At 43.6% G+C, this 25,336-nt stretch overlaps 1 protein-coding gene across 1 annotated transcript in view; it reads left to right on the top strand.

Annotated features, from left to right (window-relative positions):
* Window positions 1-25,336, top strand: part of LOC125304976 (fibrillin-2-like) — an 84,987-nt gene that overhangs the window by 33,508 nt on the left and 26,143 nt on the right. The window contains exons 17-36 of the mRNA XM_048259548.1: window positions 654-707; window positions 1,064-1,189; window positions 3,264-3,389; window positions 7,188-7,307; window positions 7,984-8,121; window positions 10,321-10,371; window positions 11,170-11,295; window positions 11,971-12,198; window positions 15,375-15,500; window positions 15,620-15,748; window positions 15,988-16,113; window positions 16,899-17,024; window positions 18,161-18,283; window positions 19,056-19,181; window positions 19,823-19,948; window positions 20,339-20,461; window positions 22,547-22,669; window positions 23,101-23,226; window positions 24,013-24,135; window positions 24,336-24,458. Of these exons, the coding sequence (XP_048115505.1) occupies window positions 654-707; window positions 1,064-1,189; window positions 3,264-3,389; window positions 7,188-7,307; window positions 7,984-8,121; window positions 10,321-10,371; window positions 11,170-11,295; window positions 11,971-12,198; window positions 15,375-15,500; window positions 15,620-15,748; window positions 15,988-16,113; window positions 16,899-17,024; window positions 18,161-18,283; window positions 19,056-19,181; window positions 19,823-19,948; window positions 20,339-20,461; window positions 22,547-22,669; window positions 23,101-23,226; window positions 24,013-24,135; window positions 24,336-24,458 (2,469 nt within the window). The remainder of the gene's footprint in view (window positions 1-653; window positions 708-1,063; window positions 1,190-3,263; window positions 3,390-7,187; window positions 7,308-7,983; window positions 8,122-10,320; window positions 10,372-11,169; window positions 11,296-11,970; window positions 12,199-15,374; window positions 15,501-15,619; window positions 15,749-15,987; window positions 16,114-16,898; window positions 17,025-18,160; window positions 18,284-19,055; window positions 19,182-19,822; window positions 19,949-20,338; window positions 20,462-22,546; window positions 22,670-23,100; window positions 23,227-24,012; window positions 24,136-24,335; window positions 24,459-25,336) is intronic.

The following is a 25,336-nucleotide window of genomic DNA, read 5'->3' as shown; positions in this document are numbered from 1 at the left end:
GGGTGGGGCCACAAGAGACTTTACCCCAGCTTAATAACTCTAAGAAATACTCTAAGGGATATGTCTGGTTCATGTACTCTCTCCAAAAGTAGAAATCAAATCAACATGTAAGGAGATTAATTAACTTTGATTTCAGGCAATGGATTTGAAACTGTCTGTACTCTAAAGTGGGCTCAGACATATGAGCTTTAGGTAGCTTTACATTACTTTACTGTTGGCCTCATTCTCTCACAGGCTCTGGGATCTGAAGCTCCTATCAGCCTGTGGCTTCTAGTTCCTATGCCCCTGACCCCCACCCAGATGGACTGACACCTGCATGCACCATACCCAAACCCCTGTGCAGAAGCCAGTCAGGGCAATGAAACCGCAGCTTATTAGATTACAGTAGAACCACGAGAACTGTAATCAGTCACTTTCAGTCATGATAGTCCTTTTTAACTGACATGACATTGACAGTATGACTTTGGTTTACCACAAATTAGATAAATTGCATGGAGCTCACTTTTCGATTGCTGATATTGGCAGTACTGTTAGCTCTGTGATTTGCGCAACACTGTGGTATTGTTCTATTTCGTCACACTGATGGAGGCTATTGTTGTTCCTAACAGTGTAGGTTTTGATTGTTCCGCATTTGTTTATTTCTGTTTTCTCAGGAGAATTCCAGGCATTGTGTGGGAGTGGTATTGGCTTCTCAGTAGATGGGACAGGTGAGCTTTTCTCCATCATAAATAATCCCAACTCTCCTCGCTCATTTACTCTGCACAGACAACTGTTTGTAAACAGTGAGGAAAAAGCACTAAACAAACAGCTTTGTTTGACAAATAAAGTTTGAAAACTGTCTTGTTAAACATGCCTCACATTTATCCAGGGCTATCCTGTTCAATTAAAACCACATGTTTATCGGGCTCGGATATCGGATCCTATTCACAAACATAACAAACCTACCTCCAATATACCTACAGTCTATTTTGGTTTGGAAAACTAAAAGTTGCTGTTTTGTCATGCATCAATTGTGACTGTATCTGTGATGTGTCCATGTTGTTGTTGTTGTTGTGGTGAGCAGACATTAACGAGTGTGCACTGGACCCTGACATCTGTACCAACGGCGTGTGTGAGAACCTGAGGGGCAGCTACCGCTGCATCTGTAACGTGGGCTACGAGACCGACGGCAGCGGCAGGAACTGCGTGGGTGAGTCTGAGTTCACACACCAGCCGACCACCGCAAAAATGAAACAAAACACCGTGTGTGGAGGAGTGTTCCCGTACGTCTGTGTCACATTGACAGGAGTCCAGTGTGACTCACACACACACACACGCACACACACACACACACACACGCTCATGTCAGGATTATGCGACTACTTGAAAATATGTAAACGGGAGGTACTGTAGGAGCTGGGAGGCCTCAATGGACTAATCTTAGTCAGCTCTACAAACTTCAGAAGGATTTTTTTATCCTTCATTGACATTGACATGAACACATATCCTGTAGTGAACATTTTGAAACATACATTTCACTCTGCAAGTGCCCTCCATATGCAGTGCATCACATCTTAAAGTTCATCCACATCCATCCCACCCTCCTCTCCCCCTGTTCAAACACTGAGGCCCTGGAGCACAGACACGAGGTTCAGTGCCTCCAGCCTGCCCCCAGAACTGAGCCAACTTCTATCTTTGCCCAGTCAAAACAATCTCATTTACCAGACAGACTTGACACAGCCTCGCCAAAAACTGGCTAAAGAGAGAGGGAGATAGAGAGAGAGAGAATGAGAGAGAGAGAGCGCTCCTTTTCACCAACTGCACCAACTGACTTTTCATGTGCAGTGGAGAGATCTTATGATGTCATTGTGTACTTGTGTGTGTGTGTGTGTGTGTGTGTGTGTGTGCGCTTGCGTGCGTGCACGTTTATTACTGTGTGTTTGGGGGAGGGGGTTGTTGGCAGGGAGATGCAGACACAAAGACACATTTCAGTTGTGGACCAGTATGATCCACGTGAAGACACGGGCCTCATGCGCCTGAAAGAGAATAAGCAACAGCAGCGCACAAAAATCTGTCAAGCCAACCCGGCCAAAGGTCTCCCAGATGTCGCCAGTTACACTCAGGGAACAAAAGTAATTGTGATCCCCGTACGACATGCACATCATTACGGGCATGGGAAGCTAAAAACCGTGCTTTTAACAAGAAGGAAAACAAACATCATGTTAAAGGCGCACGGACAGCTCCCGCGTTGTCTCACGCTGTGCTCGGCGAGTTATCCTATCGTGCGTAGGAAATCGTGGGACGCCTCTTAAACAGGCCGCTCGAAGCTTTTAAAACCAAGCTGTAAATTCCTCGTGGCATTTTTCTGATTCTTGGTAACGACTGCAGCTGCATTGAGGGTCTCCAGCCTTCTTTTTATGCTCCATGAAAAGAGGTTTATAGGCTATTTTTCCCTGAGTGCAATTATAATGGACTTCCCCAAGCTGCTGTGTTTCACTGTAGGCAGCCTGGTCCAGTGGGAACTGAGCTTTGAACACCCAGAGAAGACATGGTGACAGTTCTGGGAAAATAAAGGATGTTAACTTTGAGCAGATTACTTAGCCTCTGACAATAGAATGGACACACGACATCCATTAAGATCATTCATCATTCTGCTGTTCTCAGTAATTATGAACAGTTATTGAGTCAGCGTGCCTAATTCATTGTAATGGTAAATGTATCCAATGATGTACACATCATTATACCATCTTCAAAGAATGATCCGGAGTCAAAACAACCTAGGGTCTATTTATGGATGGTAATGAGTTCAAATTTTGTTTGGGAGTAAAAATATGTTAATCGTTTTTCGATTTTTTGAGCTGGAGCGTTTTTGCCTTAACAACGAAATGGCTTATAGCTTGTAGCGCAAATAAACCCTGGTTTGTTTTAACTCCACATCATCCCTTTAATACCACAAAAATGCTAATGTGTGATCTCCCTTTTGGCATGAACATTCTGTTTAGATTCTTGAGTAGTTTATCTCAAGCCTTGCATGTACATGTCTAGTTTTGTAGTGTCTTTTAATTGTAATATTCACCAAATCGTTGAAAGGTAAAAAGAATAATAATGTTAGTATGTTGTTTCATCTTGCATTATGTTTCATTTTGCATCAAGTCAGAGCTGTAGGCCAAAAGAGTGACTATGTTTGTAAGCTTCTCAGAGAAACAGAGAGCTGAATTACTAAACAGCTTGAAGAAACAGCACTGAGCACTGAGATCTTTTCCCCTATCTCCTGTCCTCCGCAGACATTGACGAGTGCCTGGTGAACCGTCTGCTGTGTGACAACGGCCTGTGCCGGAACGTTCCGGGAAGCTACACTTGCACCTGTCCAAAGGGCTACCTCTTCAGGCCGGACTCGGAGACGTGCGAAGGTGAGTGAGTGAGCGAAGCAAAGCTAAGCGAAGTGAGCGGAGCGTGTAAATCGAGCGACGTGACGCTGCGCAGCGTGGAGGCAGACACCTGCCAGAAGCCAGGCGTGTACTGACAATCAGTGATGGGATTCTGCCCGACAGGCCAGAGGGAACACTGCTGCTGCTGAGGCTTTGCACAGAGCAAGTTAAGGAAATGTAATGTGTTGATTTTGTGTTTTTTTGGGGGGCTGAGTAGGAGGGAGGGAATTTCCAGCTACTAGGAATGCAGCATGAAGTTAAATTGACCTTTTGAGGAGATTACATTTGTAGTTCAGTACAGCACTGCACACAGTCACAGTTACAATAGTCACATGTGGTGATTGTTTTGCAGGAGACAGGCACTGCCAAATGTTATCAGAAATTAGACATGAGGATGAAATAAAGGATTATCAGAAATTAGACATGAGGATGAAATAAAAATATTAATGATTGCACATAGACATATTATATATACATATATATTATTTAATCACTATGTGGGCTTGCAATCTGAATATAACAGGCCTCTCTTGTAAGTTGTTTTTTTTAATTTTGTATCTATCTCCCAAATTTGTCTCCCAACGTAATATAAGGTCTTTGATCCTCAGTCCCTTGGCTATTGCATGTGCCCTGTTAAAGGTTGTATCAGGGATACATAACTTCTGTTGATGTTCAAACAAAACAGAGTGCTAGCTCGCTACTCCCTCCCCCTCCCTCCAGTGCAATTAAAACTCTCCTAAATACACATCTCGTTGGTTATTGGTTGAAACACTTTATTTTGCCTTTGAGTGGGTTGCCAACCCTTGTTGGTAGCAATTGTTTTTGTGTACAGATCTCGGAGCCTAGGCTGCCTACAGAGATGCGTTTTTTTGACCTCCTGCTTATGGGGCAGACAGCTAGCGGATCGTTAGGAAAGATTAGATCAGTGTGATCATTTATATTTGGGCCTTTTCTGGGCCTGCAATCGCTGATACAACCTTTAAACACTGAACTCAGCTGATAGGCGTCAGCGCTTCCTTCCTCCTCATATGTGACTGAGGACAGTGGAGCTGGTCGAGTCTCCTGCTATCTGTAGGCTCTCATCTGAACCAGATGTTTCTTCCCAGCTGCCTGCAGGCAACATTCCCCGAGTTGCTGACCCACATAGGAGCCTCCGTGCGTTGTATCCATCCAGCAGCCAGACAAATAATGTCTGCACGTCAGTAACACCGTCAGCGTGTGGCGTGGCGTGGCGTGGCTCGACCCTTTCCGTCGTTCATTTTGACTTTCTGTCGTTTCCAGGCCAGATCTCTCCTCCCATTTAATACACACCTTTACCTGCTGTTGCTTCGGCACCCCAAATGCCCCCCCACACCCATCACCACCTCCAGAAAATACCTGTGCATCATGGTGGAAAATGTGTGGTTTTCAATCCGCAAGACTCTGTCACCATGGACACCGTCTTTTTTCCCCCTCTTGTTTGAAAGGTGTGTTTATATACATTTCAAGCCTGAGGTCAGTGCTTGAGAATGCTAGGCTAGACATACAAAGTGCGTGTGCTGTAGCTATAGGTGAGTAAACATGTTTTTGTTTATGAAAAGTCCATATGTCGGTCACTGTCGGATCACATCCACTGTATGTCTTTGTGCCATAACCTGCTGTAACAGTATGGTAAAGTATAGTTCTATCTGGTAGCTTTGAAAGGGCAATACCATATGATACCTTGAAATGTACATAGAGTATAGAATATCTGAACTTATGTTAGCCAGTCACTGTGAGGTTGGTTGGTTAAACACCTGCAGGTGCTTAAAAATAGCTACTTTGGAGGTCTTCTCCATTGGCAGAACTTTCTGGAAAAAAATCCAGTAAAGGGTGTCAACAGGTTAATGGGTATAGCCTGTATTCTAAGGGAAACCCTTGAAGCTGTGCCAATTCCATGTGTTTAATTATGTGAGAAAGTTTTTTACTCTCCTTCGGCTCATTGAAATCACAGTGGGGGAGGAGGAGAGCTAGCAGTCCAGTCTTTTTTTTTTTTAAAGACTGTGTCTTTTTTAAACTCTTGCTATAGTAAAACACTATCATACCAGGTCCATAATTTTTTGGCCTAGAAACAGTTACCATAGTGACAGTCATTGCTGACACTGTGAACTGTATCATGTTTGTGCTGCTGTTGCTAGACACTCTGCACTGACCAAGGGAGCGGAGACCGAAACAGGACTGTGGTCCCTCTCTCCGGTCACACCCCTCTGTAGTTTTATAGGGCCATAACTCAGAGCTGCCCAGACAGTCGCAGGGAGGCTGACCGTTTGGCTTTGAGCAGCTGCAGGGGAGGCCCTGGTGAGGCTCAGTAATCTACTGATCTCCAATAGCTGGAGGAGGTCCCCCACAGGATGTTTCAAGTGCATCAGGGGACCAGGGGACACACTTAAGGGCCGTCTCACTAAGGCGGGGGTCACACTGACCAGCGGCAAGTGGCAGGTTTCCTATTGTTCTCTATGGTTCGGCTGCGGAACGGTGGCAGCGCTAGCGTAATGCTAGCGTTGAACAAGCTGAGCGTTGAACTTAGTTCAACTTTCAAAAGCGCAACGTGAACATATTTAATTGTCAGCAAATCGTTTATGTTACTTAGGAACGAGATAGAACTGAGCATTGCGTTATGCTTGCTGCTGTGGCTTGCCACTGACCTATGAGATCCCCACCTAAAGATTTGACCGAAGAGAGAGACTGATCATGAACCTGACGGACTGACTTTGGTTCTGAATCAGACTATTGTATGCTGAGACTGAATCTTTTTTTCAGCTGGGAAATAACCTAAGAACTGTATCTTGCAGAGCTGCCTGATATACTAGACCATTTGTATGGTTGATGTTATTGTTACAATTGCTAATAGTGATTTTAGTGCTTTATGTGCGTCAACAGTTAACCCAGTGTGCACCTACTTTGACTCACTTGGTTGTGTTTGAATTGCTCGGAATAGCACGCGCGCACACACACACACACACACACACACACACACACACACACACACACACACACACACACACACAAACAGCTATTCATCTAATTACTCACCTAACCTATTACCATCAGGAGGGTAAAGGAATGAGCCATCTGGCAGTGTTTGTGTGTGTGTGTGTGTGTGTGTGTGTGTGTGTGAGGTGGCTCCCCCTATTTTGAACTTTTAAGTGACTGTACAGTGACTCACTGGTACTCACTAACTCCCCTTTCCCTTACAGTGAAATGTTGAGAAATCTCACACTTTACACTACAAGTTCCAAGTAGTTTCTTGGAATACCTAGATTTACTAGGTAATTTAAGATTCAATAGGATTCCAGTATTTTAGCTCACAGCATTTTCCTCAAAAACGTTTAAAGTGTAAAAAACTACTGTAGCACAATCATTACATCATGTTCTCCATCAGTGTTGCAATCCAGTTGCTTTCTGACTAACCCTGTATCCCTGACTAACAACTGCATAAAGTAAGGTGCTTTAGTGACATTTTGCCAGTGACGCCATCCAAGTGCTTGTAAATATTATTATGTTTGATTTGTTTATAGTGTGGTTCAGTCTCCATTCATAGAATAGCAGAGCGTTGCAACTCATCCAGAAATGTGCTGTCACCCTTTTAAGGTCTCCAGAGTGCTTCTCAGGACTTCTCAGAGACAGTACCCTTTATGTCTTTGTCCTCTCCTGCTGTGTGTGTGTGTGTGTGTGTGTGTGTGTGTGTGTGTGTGTGTGTGTGTGTGTGTGTGTGTGTGTGTGTGTGTGTGCGTGTGTTAAACTCTGACCTCTGTGTTTCAGATGTGAATGAGTGTGAGAGTAATCCGTGTGTTAACGGGGTGTGTAAGAACAATGCTGGCTCCTTCGCCTGTGAGTGCTCGCCAGGCGGCAAGAGGGATTCCACAGGACTCATCTGCATCGGTAATTACATGCATACATATACAGTACACATACACACACACACACACACATCTGCACTGGTAAATACATGCATATGTATGCATGTGCACACACACACACAGATAAATGCATGTGCACACTCTGGTGTAGGTACAGTGCCTCTGTGCAGGTGGATACATGCATATGGCTGCACACACACACATACAGTACACAAAGACAGACAGTCGAACATACACAGACAATCCCTGCGCGCACGCACAAATTCACCCTGACATTTTAACCTGTAAAAATAGTTCATGGGTGATCAGTTCAATCACCCATGAAACTCCGCCGGATCATTTACACCATATTAAACCAGCATGTACATGTTCCTCCTACAATTTATAGCCAATGACACACGCACACTTTGCACAATAGGTCATGCACAATAAAATATGTCATCCTAGCTTCATTTTATATGCCTCATATACTTTTAATACACTTTGAACATCTAAAGTGCCCATTGATGTCCTCATTATCCACTGTGCTGTGTGTGTGTGTCTTTGTGTCTTCTTTGCATGTGTGTATGTGTGTGTGTTCATCTCTCTCTCTCTCTCTTTCTTGTGTGTGTGTGTGTGTGTGTGTTTCTCTGTCTTTCTTCTCTCTCTGTGTGTGTGTGTGTGTGTGTGTGTGTGTGTGCACGCTCCCTCTCTTACAGACAGCCTTAAAGGCACCTGCTGGCTCCACATCCAAGATGGCCGCTGCGAGGTCAACATCAACGGCGGCACACTGAAGTCCGAGTGCTGTGCCACCCTGGGCGCCGCCTGGGGCAGCCCCTGCGAACAGTGCGAGATCGGTATGGCAACCAGCCCGTTACGCATTATGACATCATACCTGCCACAGCCATTATACATTATAACCACATGACTTTCTGCATGTTCAGGGAGAACATGGTTTGGCAGATTTGGTTTTTCATTCCACTGTGCTTCTGTGGCTGGGCCACGAGTATTCCAGTCCCATGTATTTTTCCCCTCGTGTTTGTGTGAAGATTATACATCAATCAGTCACTCCTAAGACACTGTTGAGTGTGTGTTCAAAGGGAAGGCTAATGTGGACCAGGGAAGTGGGATTTACTCAAGGCTGATCGTCTCATACTTGTCAGACTGAATAAACTGCTTGCTCCTTGGGTTATGTTTAGTCATACTGGTTACAGGTTACAGTAAATCCAAGGGATGAGATTGTGGGTTTGTTGTATGTTGGTAGCATTTAGTCTATGTGAGTATGTGTTTGTGTCTGTGTGAGAAAATGTTAGTGCAGTTTGCGCTTGGATGGTCTGGTGTGTGTGTGTGTGTGTGTGTGTGTGTGTGTGCGCGCGCGTGTGTTTGTTTGCATGTGGGTACGAGTACAGTATTACTACAGAATGCACTAGGGCGGGGTGTCGTGTGTGTGTGTGTGGGTAAAGTGTTGATACACACGCACCGGCCCCATCACATTTGGGAAGTAGAGCTCAGACGCGTACCCACGGGACGTTGTGGAGTGCAGAATGTCAAATTGAGACGTATCCGTCTGTGACAGCGGCCGTTAAGAAAAAACGGGGTCTGTCTCTTGGCCAGAGCAGTAGGCCCCTGTGAAGCCTCATCTTCAGTGGTCTGGCCCCCTGCCCCCTCTCACTGACTCCCTGGGAAAAAAACGGCTGGCCTGGGCTGACTTTCACACAGTATGTGTTTCCCGCCCTCTCTCTCTCTCTCCGCGCGCAACCCTGCGGCCACGCACTCACTGACTGCCTCTAATCCCTGTGCCAGTGGAGCTTAATGACAATCCAAGCCACAGAGAGACGGTAGAGAAGTGGGGGGGAAATGACATCATTGAGTCTCAGAGGAAAAGGACAAAAATAATCTTAAACATGAGGAGACGTGTGTTGTTTGCTGTTTCTAATGACATTCCCAGAACAGTATTTTGCATGTGTGTTTACTTACCACATTGTTTGCAGCAAAGCCCAGCAAAATAGCTGTAATTTTTTTCAGACATAACATAGGCAAGGCAAAGGCAACTTTATTTAAATATATAGCACCTTTCAAACACTGACCAACACATGTACTGTATGTTATATATAAAGTGACATACTGTACATTCCTCCAGTATGCTGTGTTAATGTGGTCATCATTATGACCACTGCTAGCGCTAGTGCAGCAGGATCACATTTTCACCTATTTTTGGTCAACAATTCCCAGGATACGGAAACTGAAACACTGGGGAATATGAGACTTGGTGGACATGTACCCCCACTAAGCTGACATGGAATAGGAACTTTTGGTCCCTGAACACCCCCACACACACACACACCCCTGCACTAGCCCCCCGGAAAGCTGGGAAAACTGAAAACAATTTTCACAGAATACAGTACCTCACTTACAATTGCGCCTAAAATTCTGAAATGTTGGTAGTACATTGGTCTCTATGAGGTGTATGAACCTTGCCTACACCATTCATTTGTGGTGTAGCACCACCTAGTGAAATATGTAAATGTAAGTGTTCCAATCGCGATGAGAAGATGTGAACCCTACAAAATTTGACATCATTACGACAACCTCTGGACGCACGCCAAGTTTTGTGAAGTGCTGCCTTCAGTTATGAAATTTGGCATGTTTACACTTCATCACATTTGCTTACATTTACTCGTCACGTTTCATTTGACACCCTCAACAGTTTGTGCCAATATCTTGTGATGGGAAGATTCAAAGTTAATGAAGTTTGACATGCTGCAGATGTATGGCAAATTTTGTTACATTGTGTCTATATAGAGGGCACTGCAATTGACATATTTCACTATCTAAAGGCACGCATGTGCCAATATCTTGTGATGTAAATTTATATGCTGCCTCACTCACTGCCACGATCATTACCTGCACGCCAAATGTGAATAGCCGCTTGGAACCCTGTGATCACTGCTTCTGTATGTTATATGTTATGTCTTCTGCACCTCTGTTCTCTGGAATAGATGTGTGAGTATGCCTAATCCATACATTGTTTTGTCTTCTCTCCTTACCTCTTCCAGATCCTGTTTGCTCCAGAGGGTTCGCTCGTCCAAAAGGGGTCACATGTGAAGGTGAACCATTTGGGGACTAGACACAGACACTGACAAAATGAGTATCACTCTCATCAGAGGGACACTTTGTGGTCCTATGTGCTTTCATCTTGATTGTGCCTTTTGATTTTTGAATCATAACCATGATGAAATCTGAGCAATTTGGTGTGTACCAGTGCTTAAGATGCTCCATAGGGTTTGTCTATCTAAACCAACTAGATGTAGAGTAATTCGGACTCAGAATAAAGAGTGAACACACAGTGAAAGAGTCTCGCTCCCTGTATTCACCATAGCATTCTCTTTGGCATAAAATGAAGCCCTTGATTTTTGGGTCCTCCCTCCCTCCATCTTAGAAGACTTCTGAATTAAGTTAGCTGATCAGATGTCTCTACAGTGAAGTATTTACCCTGAAGGCAAACAGCCTCCTGTTGTTGACCTGGAGAACCTTTTCAAAGCGAAGGGTCAGTTGTGCACATAGATTCTTTCTTAGATGTCTCATTACCACCTTGACCTCCTTGTGCCCTCTTTTGAGTGTCTACATGTCTACATATTTTACTCCTGATTCTTATCTTTGGAAATTAGTAAGCCAATACATCAAAAGATCTTTCCTTGTTTTTCTTGTGTATTTGTTAATAACTCATGTCCACATCAAGATGTCACCTACATCTCAAGCATACAGTAATGTAGATACATATGTATGCATTGTGTGATGTTAAAGATTGACAGTGAGCTGCTTGTCAGCCGCAGAAATTATCTCCAGATTTCTGGTCTTCAATTTCTCTGTGACATGACAAATCTTCTTCTCCATCTTTTCTGTAGACGTGAATGAGTGTGAGGTGTTCCCTGGAGTGTGTGTTAACGGCCGCTGTGTGAACACCCACGGCTCTTTCAAGTGCCAGTGTCCCGAGGGCCTGACCCTGGACTCCACTGGACGCCTGTGTGTCGGTGAGCATGTCTTTACATTTACATTCAGTCGATCATTTTTTATATTTTATATAAGATAGACTATATATATATATATATATTTTTTTTTTTTTTTTATCTTATAAAAAATAAAAACTGAACAATCAAGGTATAGTATAAATACGTGTTACTTGCATAGAATAGAATAACAGTTCATCTGACATCTGGCCCACATTGGCACAAATCTCTATTTTCGTTTTACATTTTGACTCTTCAGTTGGCCATTTAATGTGATAATAATGATTTAATTAGGGCTTTTATCTTCTTTGGTTCTGATTATGTTGTGTTGGTAAATCAGATCGCCGTTGACAGAGAATCGAGTGCCCCAGCCATGTTTCTGTGGTTGTAGTATGGTGTATTGCATGCAGATAAATATGCTGTAATCATACGCTTATAATGAGTAATATGCAACATGTGTTACATCCTTATGGAGGCTCTGTAAGAGGGGGTTGTTTCATTCCAAGCGTGCGCTGCATTTAATTGCTTTCCGATTGTTTTTGTTTTGTTGTTGCTTTCTTTCTCAAAATATTGATATCATATATCTAGCAATGCAAGTATATAAACTGACGTTGGGATGGAACACTTTGTCTTTGAAAAACAGGACACACTTTTCTCTGAATCCATGTTTTGTTGCTCTCATCATCATGTCCTCTGCAGATGTCCGCTCGGAGCACTGTTACCTGACCTATGACGAGGACACTTGCGCTCAGCCCGTGTCTGGAAGGTTCCGGATGGACGCATGCTGCTGCACGGTGGGGGCCGCCTGGGGGAAGGAGTGTGAGGCGTGTCCGGAGCCTGGTAACCGCGACTACGACCTCCTCTGCCCGCGAGGACCCGGCTTTGCCAACCGAGGCGACGTTCTCACCGGGAGACCCTTCTACAAGGGTAAGATCAGAGAAGCCTGAATAAAAATAGAACTAGAAATGTAATGCCAGAGGAATTACAATAGTGGATGGAAAGCTGCTGGCTTAATGTTGGTGGGGAGATTCCTGGAAAAAAAAAAACATTGAATCGCTTAATCTTTGAGTTCATACAAACCCTCTTACTAACAAAACCTTGTGTGTCTGGCGTTGAGATATCACACTCAAGGTGTTTTTGAACTTGATATTTGACCTTTGACCTCCAACATCAATTCACTTCATCGTTGAGTCCATACAAACGCTCATACCAAATTTCAGGCATGTATGTCAAGGCATTCTTGAGATATCGCGCTCAGAGTATTCATGGACTTGACCTTTGACCTCCAACATCAACTCACTTCATCTTTGAGTCCATACAAACACTTGTACCAAATTTGAAGCATATGCGTCAAGCCATTCTGGAGATATAATGCGCAAAGCATGAGATATGGCTGTGACTTTTATTTTGACACACAGGAAACACTTACGGCTCCTACACACAGTTGCGTGCATTGCAGTGCTGGACATGCATCCCATTCACTTTACATGGGCTCACCTCATCCGTTGCCGAACTGAATTGTGGGTCCGTTGCGTCGCGTTTCTCCCGTAGCTCGCGTTGAGAAGTTCAGCTGTTGCTGCACCGACAGACGGCACCGGCCAATCAAGCCAATCGACGGACGGCACCAACCAATCACATTACGGTTATACTTCAAGTCATTTGCATAGCTACCGTCGGGAACAGACCTCTCCAGAATAAGTCCCGCCTCCTAACCTCCGTATCCATCCAACTTCCCGGCGTCGATTGTCTATGGGAAATAACATGGCGTTTTGAAAGATCGTACCTGTCAAACTCTGTAGGTGACAAAGTAGAAAAAGCTGCTGGGCAGATTGGCCTACACACTTCTGCCATTAATTTTCCACTGGATTTTTTGATTTTCGGTGCCGTTTAAGTAGTATAGTCTATAGTATACATGTTATTTCCCATAGACAATCGACGCCAGGAAGTTGGATGGATACGGAAGTTACGGAGGCGGAACTTATTCTGGAGAGGTCTAAACCCACTGGCATGCATTGACGAAACGCAACTGTGTGTAGAAGCCGTTAAACAGGATGTGTAGTTTTGGGGACTGCCACATTGTATGCATTAGAAGCTGAGACAGTTGGATTCACAGGTGACACCTGTGCCAGTGTTCTGATTAGCCCGGGAACTACTCCGGAGAGGGTTAAAGCGGAGCGAGAGGTGCAAACGTTCAACAATTTCCGCGTTCGATTATTGCAAGGGGGGGGGGGGGGATCCCCTTTATGCAGACCAGAGTAAACCTTTGCTGCACTAATGTCAATGGAGACTTGTGGAATTTTACCAATAAATTGGTCATTATGTCTTTCTGGATTTGTTGAGGGTTTTTTGGAAAACTTTGTCATAATCTGTAAGTGTTTGGGATCATTTCAAGCCTAAAAGTGTAATTTTTTAGTGTTCGGATTTGTAATAAAATAATGATATTAATGACCATGCTGCTGCCAGTTACTGTCCGGTTGTTAGCATGCTAGCTAGACTCTTAGCTAAGGTAACATTTTAAACGGAGAAGTGTAATTTCTTTGAAATGGCAACTAGCTGCATAACATTACTGACATTAGTTAAAGTGGATAGTTTATACTCAAGTGAATTTGCCACAGTATATTCAGTTTAAGCGAAGTCCTTTAACTACTAGTCACTTGTTAGCGCATAGCTGTATTGCCATAGCTACTCTACTTGTATAGCATTTTAAGCTAGCGTTAGCTAGCTATCTAGCTCGGTTCACATGACTAATTAAATTATTCATATCATGTCCTAAAGAATGATTAATTGGTATCATGTATGATTACAGACAATAATACTGTCAACACAATTATGTTTATCTGTTCTTATTGCTTATTAAGAGAGAAAGTTTATTTAGTGACGTAAGGTGACACTCCCACTTATGCAGACCAGAACTGTCCCGTTTTGCTCCCATAGTAACGAATTGCGTTGCTTTATCTTGCTAGTCTTTGGGTGTGTTCCAAACGGGAGACAGCTGCCTACTGCCTCCCTCCCTACATAGAGAGCTGTCTCACTAGACATGACTTTGGATTAAATGCATCTTTTAAAAATGAGCGTAGCACTCTAGAATCTTTGGTTAACACTACGGTATGACGTTAGCAAAGGCCTGACGTTAAACTAAATTAGCTTACGTAAGCTAGCAGGCTAACGGTATAAATTAGTTTTACGGCCGGCAGATATATCAGACCAGACACTATTAATGGTTACAACAATGGCATAATCAGATAGTAAATTGTTTATTTCTAATCTGTAATCTGCAAATCTAAGCAAAATAAGATCACACAAATGACATTTTAAACAGATTCAGCAGCCATTACCGATGTCATCCGCCATGTTTGTTTACCTTTCACAGCTGTTTCAGATGTTGCCGCAAGAGATTATGGGTAGGAGGCAGCATGAACTGTGCATCGATGCTGCCTTCAAAAATGACCGTTATTTGGGAATTCTAAGATATCTTAAAAGGCAGCAGAATTTGTTTTTTCGGTTTCGAACCACACTTGCTACCTTGCTCCCCAGTTAGATATCTTAAAAGACAGCAACTTTACCCATTTCGAACACACCCTTTGACTACTCTGGGAGCTTAACGAGCGCAGCTGGCTTTGGGCCATTATGACATCACAGCCATTCAAGTCTATGGGGGAAAAATGAGCTTTTAACATTTTTAATCCCCTATTTCTCAAAAAGTATACACTTTTTTTAAAAATCTGAAATAACAACTATCTTGCCCCACTCCAGACCTTCAGAACGGTTATTTCAACATGTCTGTACATTAAGCGGTTAGAGTCGCATTCATTCTTGAAAAGGTAAACAGAAAAGGTTATAATGAGAAGAAGAAGAAGAAGAAGCCAGGAGATTTCAAGAAAGTGGATTCCATCCACTATAATAAGACATATATATAGGGCATATAAGTTAAAAGTTGTAAGTTATGTTATGTATACTCTCCATGTAGAGTCTACTTAACTGAAGAATGCTATACCTCAGCAAGAATAAGTTTGGCAAAATTCTATGTTTAAACGTGACAATTCAGGCCTCTTTTTAAATGTTAGTGTACCTCACAATCTCATGACCTATGTTTCTTTGGACAGACATCAATGAATGTAAAGTGTTCCCCAGCATCTGCACCCATGGCAAATGCCGCAACACCATTGGCAGCTTCAGGTGTCGCTGTGACAACGGCTTCGCCCTCGACATGGAGGAGCGCAACTGCACTGGTAAAGGCCTACAGTAGTACACTTCCACAAAACTGTCTGGCTGAGTTGGATACGTGTTAGTTACACGTAGAATAGTAGAGAATAGCATCTAACGGCTCTGGGTTTTTTTTTTTGCACAGACATTGACGAGTGCCGTATCTCACCGGACCTGTGTGGTCATGGCACCTGTGTGAACACACCTGGCAGCTTCGAGTGTGAGTGCTTTGACGGCTACGAGAGTGGCTTCATGATGATGAAGAACTGCATGGGTGAGTACAGGGTGTGGATGAAGGGAGCGCTGGCTGTTTGGGCTCCATTGATTTGACATCATGTTTACATTGTGTGTAAAGCACAAATACACCGACTTATGTTTTGTTTTGTGTTTCTCATTCGTTTGAGTTTCTCTCCCCCCCCCTCTCTCTCTCTGTCTCTCTCTCTTTCTCTTTCTCTTGCCCTTGTCTGTGTGTGTGTGTGTGTTGTTGTGTGTGTGTGTTTCTTTGTGTGGCAGACATTGACGAGTGTGAGCGGAACCCTGGCCTGTGCCGCGGAGGCGAGTGTGAGAACACTGACGGCAGTTACGAGTGTGTGTGTCCGCACGGACACCAGCTGTCTACAGATGGGAATGCTTGCGAGGGTGAGTATGCACACAGATTCTCACACACTCTTATGCACTTACGCATACAAACACACACACATACACACACACACACACACACACACACACACACACACACACACACACACACACACTAAAGGCCTTGAGTGAGTCAGAGGGAGGGAGACCACACTGGTGTACACAAACTGGCGTACACTCCCATAGATTACACTATTACATTCATTTCCAATCCGCTATTGCAATAGAGAAGTACTGATCTCATCCTTCCACACCCTTGGATGTGGAGTGGTCAAGCTGTAATGTTACGGGTCAGCAAATGCTATTTCCAAATCAATCAGGACATTTCCCAACCGCTCAGCGCTCTAGACATCAAACACCAAACATCAAATACGTTGCCCCCCTGATACTTTCACTCCATGGCCTTCAATTGATGTCATTTAACAAGGCTGACCGCCTCATTCTATCCTCCCATTTGGAAAAGGACCCCTCTCACAGCTTGGCTGGTCTTCTCTGTGAAAGAGTCCAAGCTCAGAGCTGGATTAAGACACTGTGTTTAATTGAGCTGTTGAGGCTTAAAAAGTCAATGAGGCTAAGTAGATGAGAGACCCACTTACATATTGGGCACATTAGACCTTAAGATCTCCGTCTTGACCAGTGACCCCCGGCTAAGACCTTCTTTAACGACCGCTGAACTTTTCTAAGATTGTCTCATCACATTATCGCTGCGCTTGGACGGTGAGGATGTCCTAATGTCTCCTGATGGGATGTGTGTGTGTGTGTGTGTGTGTGGTTTTGTTGTGCAGATGTGAACGAGTGTGAGCTGAGCTCCACCCTGTGTCGAAACGGCGAGTGTGTGAACGTGGTGGGCACATACCGCTGCACCTGCCACTCCGGCTACCAACCCACACCTGACCTACAGGGATGCACAGGTAGGAGGCCTGTCCAGCCACCTGGTCGATTTAGACAGATTCTAGATAGATTATAGGTGGATTATAGATGGATTATAGATGGGTTATTGATGTATTATAAATTATTTATAAACAGACGACTGTGTTCATGCTGAAGTGTGATTGTTAATTGGCCAAGTCAGTCTTTAATGTGAAACATTTTTGCATTCATATAAATATGAGTTATAAATGAGAGAACAAAACTAAATGGCTCAAAGAACTCCTAGGAGACTTATGTCAGCAATCACTTCAAACTGGTGCTCTTTTGTAGCAGGTGTGAGTAAGGTGAAAAAGTAACAAAGGCACTTTGTTTAGAAAAAGATATCAAAGAAGCCTTTAATTAGACAAGCATGCCCTGAAGAAGGCCAATACATGGATTTCAATGCAATGTCACGAAAACATGTGTGCACAACTAAGAGGCAGAAAGCACCATAGAACAGCATAGAGCAGTGCTCTCCATGAAAAGAATAAAATGAGTTTTTGTGCTGAAAACGGCACCAATTTGAAATCACGATGGTTAGAGAATGTTCAATGGATGTCTTTGCCAAAAATGACAAAATACGATGTTATATTAATAATGCAAATGAACGGCAAACTCTGAAATATAGTCTGAAATAATATATAAGATGTTGAACAGGGGTATACAAAAAAAAATCAGATTGTAGCTTGTGGATGGCCACAAAGCGTCTTCTACCCCACGGCTGCGCACCCATCTAGTTTTGTTGGTAAACGGGAAACCCGTCTATATGGCTGCAATGCGTAGCCCCATGTGTTTTTAACTTGTTGCCATGTTTAATTAAAGGCGTTTTCATATATTCTTTTAAACAGACTGCCTTTGTTACTTTCCTTTTTTTGAATTATAAATTATTTCTTAAAATGTATAAACACATTCTTCTGTATGTGCCAGTGTGTGAATGTAAATTGGCCTTCTTTTGACTTGTCACTATGTTTATAATGCCATTCGTTTATCTATCTGTACTTTTTGATTAGTCAGTGTCATCATCTGTTCATTTATCCATCAACGTATCCCGCCATTCAACGTCTTAGCCTGGTTCACTTCATCTTCTGTTCTTTCGTTTATGAAAGCAGTCATTGACGTTGTGTGTCTTGGGTTTCAGACATTGACGAGTGCACCATAGAGAACGGTGGCTGTGATGTGCACTGCACCAACTCGGAGGGCAGCTACCAGTGCAGCTGTGCCTCAGGCTATGCCCTCATGCCCGACCAGAGGAGCTGTGCTGGTATGGCATACATCAAGAACTCCCAGAACTTTTTGTTTCTGCTAGCGATTGTCTCTCTGCTCTCTCTTATCTGAAGTTTTCTCTGTCATCATCTATCATTTGCATCGGCAACTATTTTTTTACCACTCAATTTATTCCCAGACAATTGTTCCTCATACAATTACTGTACTTTCCTTTAGTTTCCTCCTGATATATGCAATACGTACAGATATACTTTTTTTACTTTAGTGTTTTGTTTTACTCTGATTAAATTGTTGGACATGAACGCAAGAATAATGTACCAGTTGAAGCATAGGGCACTTGAGTCATGTGCAGTGGGGGCATATGTTAAAATGAAGCAGGACTGCCCAGCTGCCCAGTTGCAGATTCCTCTCAGGTTTCCTGGCTGCCAGAGGTCTTTATGGCCTTTAGGGCCAGAGCTGGCAGCTCTGTATACTGTGGTCTGCCCTCTCCACTTCAAACAGTAGGGCCGTCATGGAGGTAATTTTTATACAGCGGTGAAGGTCTGGTCTCCAGCTGTTCTCTCTCACTCTCTTGCTTTCTCTCTCTCTCTCGCTCGCTCGTGTGTGCTCCCTCTGTCTCTCTCTCTTCTCCTTTTCTTCTCTCCATTTCTCTCTTATGCTTGCTCTCACTCTCTCCCCCTCTCTCCTCTCTTCTCTGACACACATTCTGTCATATTTTATGTTTGCGTCACTTTCTCTGTTTCTCATCCCTCTCTCTCTCTCTCTCTCTCTCTCTCTCTCTCTTTCTCTCTCCTCTTTCTCTTTCACAGATGTGGATGAATGTGAGGAGGAGCTGGGCATCTGTGACGGAGGCCAGTGCACCAACCTCCCTGGGGAGTACCACTGTCTGTGCTTTGATGGCTTCATGGCGTCCCTGGACATGAAGAGCTGCATAGGTACAGTACAGTGCTCCCCGCTCCTCCCTGTGTGCTCTGATTTGGCCCCATTCACTGTGGGCTTTCATTGGCACGACTTCTGGGTAAACAGTGTTCACAAAGCACATGGCCAGTTTCAAGTGCGGGCCAACAATGTAATGGACAATAAAATGTAATAACATAGTAATAATAACTTGGTGAAGGATTTGTGTGCATGCGTGCGATTTTGTGTGTGTTTTGATGGATGGTTGCTTCACGTTGCTCATGAAGGAAAAGTAATGATGTATAAAGTGCAACAGGAAGATTGTGGAACTTGTTTACACGAGTCACATTTTTTGTGAATGATTGTGTGTATATATATATTTCTCTGTGTGAATGTATTTATGAATGTGTGTGTACGTGTGTGTGTGTGTGTGTGTGTGTGTGTGTGTGTCTGTGTGTGTGTAAGAGACAAACCTCTTCCGCCCCACATGGGAAAGTAGTCCGTAATCCCACTGGGCCCTCAGACACAGAATCCTCAACATGTCAGCCCAGCCTGCCCCCATAACTCACAAACCCACTTCAATGGCCAGGCCTCCACTACAACAATAAATACACAATTATAGGCCTCTGATGCAACAGACATGTGTGTGTGTGTGTGTGTTTTTTTTTTACATCTGCAGATGTGAACGAGTGTGAGCTGAACACCAACCTGTGCTTGTTTGGAGAATGTGAGAACACCAAGGGTTCCTTCATATGCCACTGTGAAGTGGGCTACTCTGTCAAGATCGGCACGTCAGGCTGCACAGGTCAGATTTTGATTGCTGTGATTAATTAACGTCATTACATGTGTTCGTCTCGTTAATTATTAATGGCATGTTTCCTTTGGACAGATCATAGTGTTTTTGATACCTATGTTCCCATCCGCACCACAAACATTGTCTGATGTACTTGGCCGGTAAAAGTTGTTCCTAATGTCTATTTAATATCTCCCATTAGAATGACAGTTTTGTATGTCAGTAATGAAAACATTACTATGATTAATATAATGGTGTTTTTTTTAAATATCATTCAATGTCAGACGTTTAAACATCCAATTCCATTAAAGTGAATCAGTTTCCATTGAAGGCTCTTTATAGTCTGCGGTCATCCGCATGAAGCTAACAGTAACGTTTAAAGCTGTCTCGCTCTGTGTGCAGATGTGGACGAGTGCGAGGTGGACGCCCATAACTGTGACGTCCACGCCACCTGTGTCAACACCCCGGGGGGCTTCCACTGCTCCTGTCGCGAGGGCTGGCTGGGCAACGGGGTCAAGTGTGTCGGTAAGATCTCACTCGGGCCTCCATGCGCTTGCTTCACCCTCTCTAATGCAAAAATGACCACAGCGGAGAAGGTATCACTCACCCCACATAACGTGACTTAGAGAACTAGTGAGATTTCCTAGCAAAATCAGAAATGTCGTTGTTAATTCCCATAAAGTAGACGTGCGGACAAAATGGATGCTGTGACTGGAGTGTTAGCCAGTTTGAGGGGAAAAGACATCTGCTAAACAACTTGATGAGTCTGTGATCAGGTGACTGTGTGGGGCTTAGAGGCATTTAATGCCCTCAAAATACACTTGGGGATCTTTGGATTACATCTGCGTGATTTCCAAACGACTTTTGTCTTTGTGTGTAAGTTACTGAAACCACTTTAAAATGACTGTGTGGTCTGTGCTTCCTGCTAATGCAATTCAGACAGGCGCTCACTTCCAAGCCACGGCTCACAATCGCTCATTAAAACAAATGCATTGAGGAGAGCAGTGATGTTGCCAGTAATGAAGGAGGAGGGTATATTTAGAGCAGAGTGTGGTCTCAATGTGCCACCAGGGGTGTGTGTGTGTGTGTGTTTGTGTGTGTGTGTGTGTGTGTGTGTGTCTTTTGTCTTTCTGTGTGGTGTGTATCAGTTTGATCTAAGGCGCTGCTTAGACTCTTTTGTGCCTAGCTCTTTGGTGGGCCAGCACTCTGGAGCCTTACAGGCAGACAGTGTGTGTGTATGCGTGTGTGTGGATAAAAGGGAGAGACATTTGAGGAGGAGAGAAAAGAAAGAGGTGAAACTGATGGAATGACCACTTGCTGGAAGAAACTGATATAATGGATGGATGTAATAGAAAGGGGCAAGCAGAGTGAAAACACAGAGAGACAGGCTTATAAACTTTATTAAAAAACAATCTAGTGCAAGCCATTTAATGCCCCCCCCCCACCACACACACACACACACACACACACACACACACACACACACACACACACACACACACAACTTCTCTCCAAATGAAGAGAGAAAGACACAGAGGGGATGGAGGGATTAAAGAAAAGGTCAAAAAGAGAAAGAACTGAAAAGGAAAAAGAGAGAGGAGGAAAGAAAAGGTCCAGCTGTGTGCTCCTGGTGTGTGATATCACAGTGCAGTAAAGTGAAACGCTGGAAGCGCTGCAGTAAGCCACGCCACTCCCCTTCGCGCCTCAGACAATGTCTCATTCCATCTCCCCATTACTGTCCAGCTACGTCCCCCCTCGTGTCTCCCAGGAGAGTGGACACACTAGAATGCATTATCTCCTTGTCCACTAGTCCATCTCTACGTCATCCCCGCAACTCCTCTGTGTGGATGGCTCTCAGCGTCAGGTCAGTTGCTCTCAGCGTCAGGTCAGTTGCTCTCAGAGTCAGGTCAGTTGCTTTTAAGAGGGGATTCGGTCGCGGGCGGAAAGAAACAAAACAACTTCATGAAGACGGATGTCGTGTGTCGGCTGTTAGTCTTGTCATCGCCTGTTAAGTTTCTGAGGAGCCGGCTGGCCCCCAGGTTCTATTGCGGCCGCTCAGCGGTCCACTGAGATGCTGCTCACAGCTGGGTGCAGATGTTATGTCTCCAAGTGGCTGACCGCTGACATTGTGAAATGGAAACCATGCTGGAGATCAAAGTCAGGAAAGAACTATGATACAAATATCCTCCTGGGTTTGTGGAGATATACAGATGTCTGTTGAATAACACAACTTAATTCTGTTCTGATAAAGCCCAACAAAATAACCTAATGCCAAATTAATTTGGTCTTAATTCCTTTGTTTTGTCCAAGAAATTAATATACCTTAGTTGGTTTGGTTTGTGGAGATATAGATATATCTGTGGAATATTACAATTTAATCTTTCAGATGAAGAACAAAAAATAATACTTTACAAGCTAAATTGATGTTTAATCTTAATTTAATCTAATAGTCCTGTTTTGTCCACAAAATGACCATATCTCAAGACCGTATCTCCATTATTTTAAATCTCTTCTTATGCCAAGTCAAAGAAATGATGTAACTTTATGAAAGCCACAGCCATGATGCATACCATATAGATGATGTGTGTCCTCCTCTGTGTGGCCTTGTAGACCTTGACGAGTGCACCAATGGGACGCACCACTGCAGTGTCAGCGCTGAGTGTGTCAACACACCTGGCTCCTACCGCTGCAGCTGCTCACCGGGCTTCACTGGAGATGGCCTCACCTGCTCAGGTAAATAGCACACCAGCACCTGCACAGGTATACAACAGTCTTACAGGCTCAGGTAAATAACACACCATGTTACCTGCACAGGTAAATAAGACACCAGCAACTGCACAGGTAAATGACACTCACATGCTTAAGTAAATAGCAGACTTTTACCTGCTCAGGTAAATAACACACCAGCACCTGCACAGGTAAACAACACTCTCATATCCTCAGGTAAACAACAGTAAAAACACACTCTCACATGCACAGGTAAATAACACACTCTCACATGCACAGGTAAATAACACACTCACATGCACAGATAAATAACACACTCTCATATGCACAAGTAAAAACACACTCTCACATGCACAGGTAAATAACACACCTGCACAGGTAAAGTGATGTGTCACGATGCATTTCATCAAGACAGATGTGATGTGTTTTTCAAACAGACATGGATGAGTGCGCTGAGAACGTGAACCTGTGTGAGAACGGCCAGTGTCTGAACGTGCCGGGAGGCTACCGCTGTGAGTGTGAGATGGGCTTCGTCCCAGCCCCTGACAGCAAGACCTGCCAAGGTGAGTCAAATACACACACACTAAATCGCTAAATCATACTTTTGTGAAAATGCAAGAATTACTTAAATTATCTTGCTAATCATCATGGTCTGTAATGTGTCATGTCATGTCTATAGCCATGTTGCCTTCAAGTTATGATAATAGATGCATCATCATTTATATATTGCTGCATATTGTGCATAAGTTACACATAAGTTTGCTTTTCGACGAAGTTGATTTTTGCCTCAGTGCGTCATTTGAAGTAGCATATCCTTCCTCGCTGCTGCCCTGAGGAGAAATTAATACAGCTGTGTGTGTGTGTGTGTGTGTGTGTGCACCCACCTCCATTATGTGCGTGTGTGTGTGTAGCAGGGTAAATGTGGTGAATAAAGTATGATATATATCTCTGGAGAAGACCATATCAAAGAATTGTCTTCTATTTAAAGCCACATCCAAACACTAGAGCTGATTGTATCCAAAGCCGACCATAAGAAACAGTCACATGAAACTCATAAAGCCCTGTTATGTTTTCTCTGGTACCGCTCTGTGTATTTCAGTGTGGGTGTGTGCATACAGTCTGTGTCTGTGTGTTAGGGTTCACATGGTCATGTAATTGTGTGTGCATGTTTGCTTCACAGGCTTAGTCCTTAATGTGTTGTAAATTGTTGACATTTTTGGAGGTAGTTAAGCTGTGTCATATAATGCATGGTAGGCTTGTCTTACAAATACTAATATATTACATTAAATGTTCAGAAAAACACCTCTCTTTGGTTCATCAAATAAACGTTTAATCCCCCTGTGTTTCAGACATTGATGAGTGCAAATTCCATAGCATTTGTGTGTTTGGCAAATGCAAGAACCTCCCTGGAATGTTCCGTTGCATCTGTGACGATGGCTATGAGCTGGATCGCTCTGGAGGAAACTGCACAGGTACTGCACTCTCAGATGACAGACAGCCCCATTGAAATGCTTCTCTGTCCTAATGTTTCTGTTTGTCTCTAATGCCATTGAGTTCTTCTCTGTTGTGTGTTGGGGATTGCGTACAGCAATATCTTGTAAGGAGGCCTTTTTTGACAGAGAAATGTTGTCTTCAGCAGTGTAGTTTAATACATGTGTGATTGTTCTTACAGATGTAGACGAGTGCATGGACCCTATAAACTGTGTGAATGGCCTCTGCGTGAACGTCCCTGGATCGTATGAGTGTAACTGCCCAACTGACTTTGAGCTCAACCCCACTGGAGTCGGCTGTGTCGGTAAGTGATTTTTATTGATCTTTATGAAGTTTGTTTAAAAAGCTAATAAGGTGATCACAGGATTTTATTGCTTAGCACTTTCATTATTATAGTGGGCAGTGCTTCGACTTGGCCAGCTTCCCTCGCGGTCCGCGCGTGGGATCACGCGGTATCACGCGGTATCACGCGACTTTAATTTGTATTTTTCCAGTGACGCAACGACGCTGCAACAACCCAAACAACCGGCAGATGTCTCAAGTGAGCAGGGTGTCTCGTAAAAAGAAATGGAGGCTGGAAACCCCTACACAGACTTAACTACAGACTTTAGCAGACTGGTTTAGAAATAATTTAATAGCCAGAAATATGCCTGCCCTGCCCTAATAAAGAAATATTTGGTTAACTGCGAATGAATCCCGTTTGTAGCCGTAGAAGAGACGCAGGACAAATTAAACATTCTGGTTTTCTCTGAGTGCAACGATGATAGACAGACATCATTTGGACAAAATATAGAGCATATTAACCTCCGTTGCTCAGCCAAATGCCTTCCTGTTACGTCCTGTTATCACAGAGTCACAGGCGATAAACGATTTTTTATGGTCACAAGTTTATTTCATTAGCGGTTTATTTTTTTGATTATTAAAGAGTGTTTTTCATTTAAAGGTTTGACTTCGTGCTTATTCAGTAGAGCATTTAGTGCTCTCCCCAATCCCAGACGTTCACATTGCATGTTTGTTTGTAATGGATGCAACCCTTGATAATCTGCGTTTGTGACAATGAGTTGTTAACAGACATGAACCAAGACATATAGCCCAGCAGCAATCTAGGGACTGTTCGTTATTTATTGAAGGGGCCACCAGAGGAATTTTGAGTGCTTCAGTCAAAAGTTGCATGACCCTCCC

This window comes from Alosa alosa, chromosome 12 (genome assembly GCF_017589495.1).
Source record: "Alosa alosa isolate M-15738 ecotype Scorff River chromosome 12, AALO_Geno_1.1, whole genome shotgun sequence".
NCBI classification, from domain to species: Eukaryota; Metazoa; Chordata; class Actinopteri; order Clupeiformes; family Clupeidae; genus Alosa; species Alosa alosa.
The sequence above is the reverse complement of the archived record's forward strand: the minus strand, read 5'-3'. Positions and strand labels throughout refer to the sequence as shown.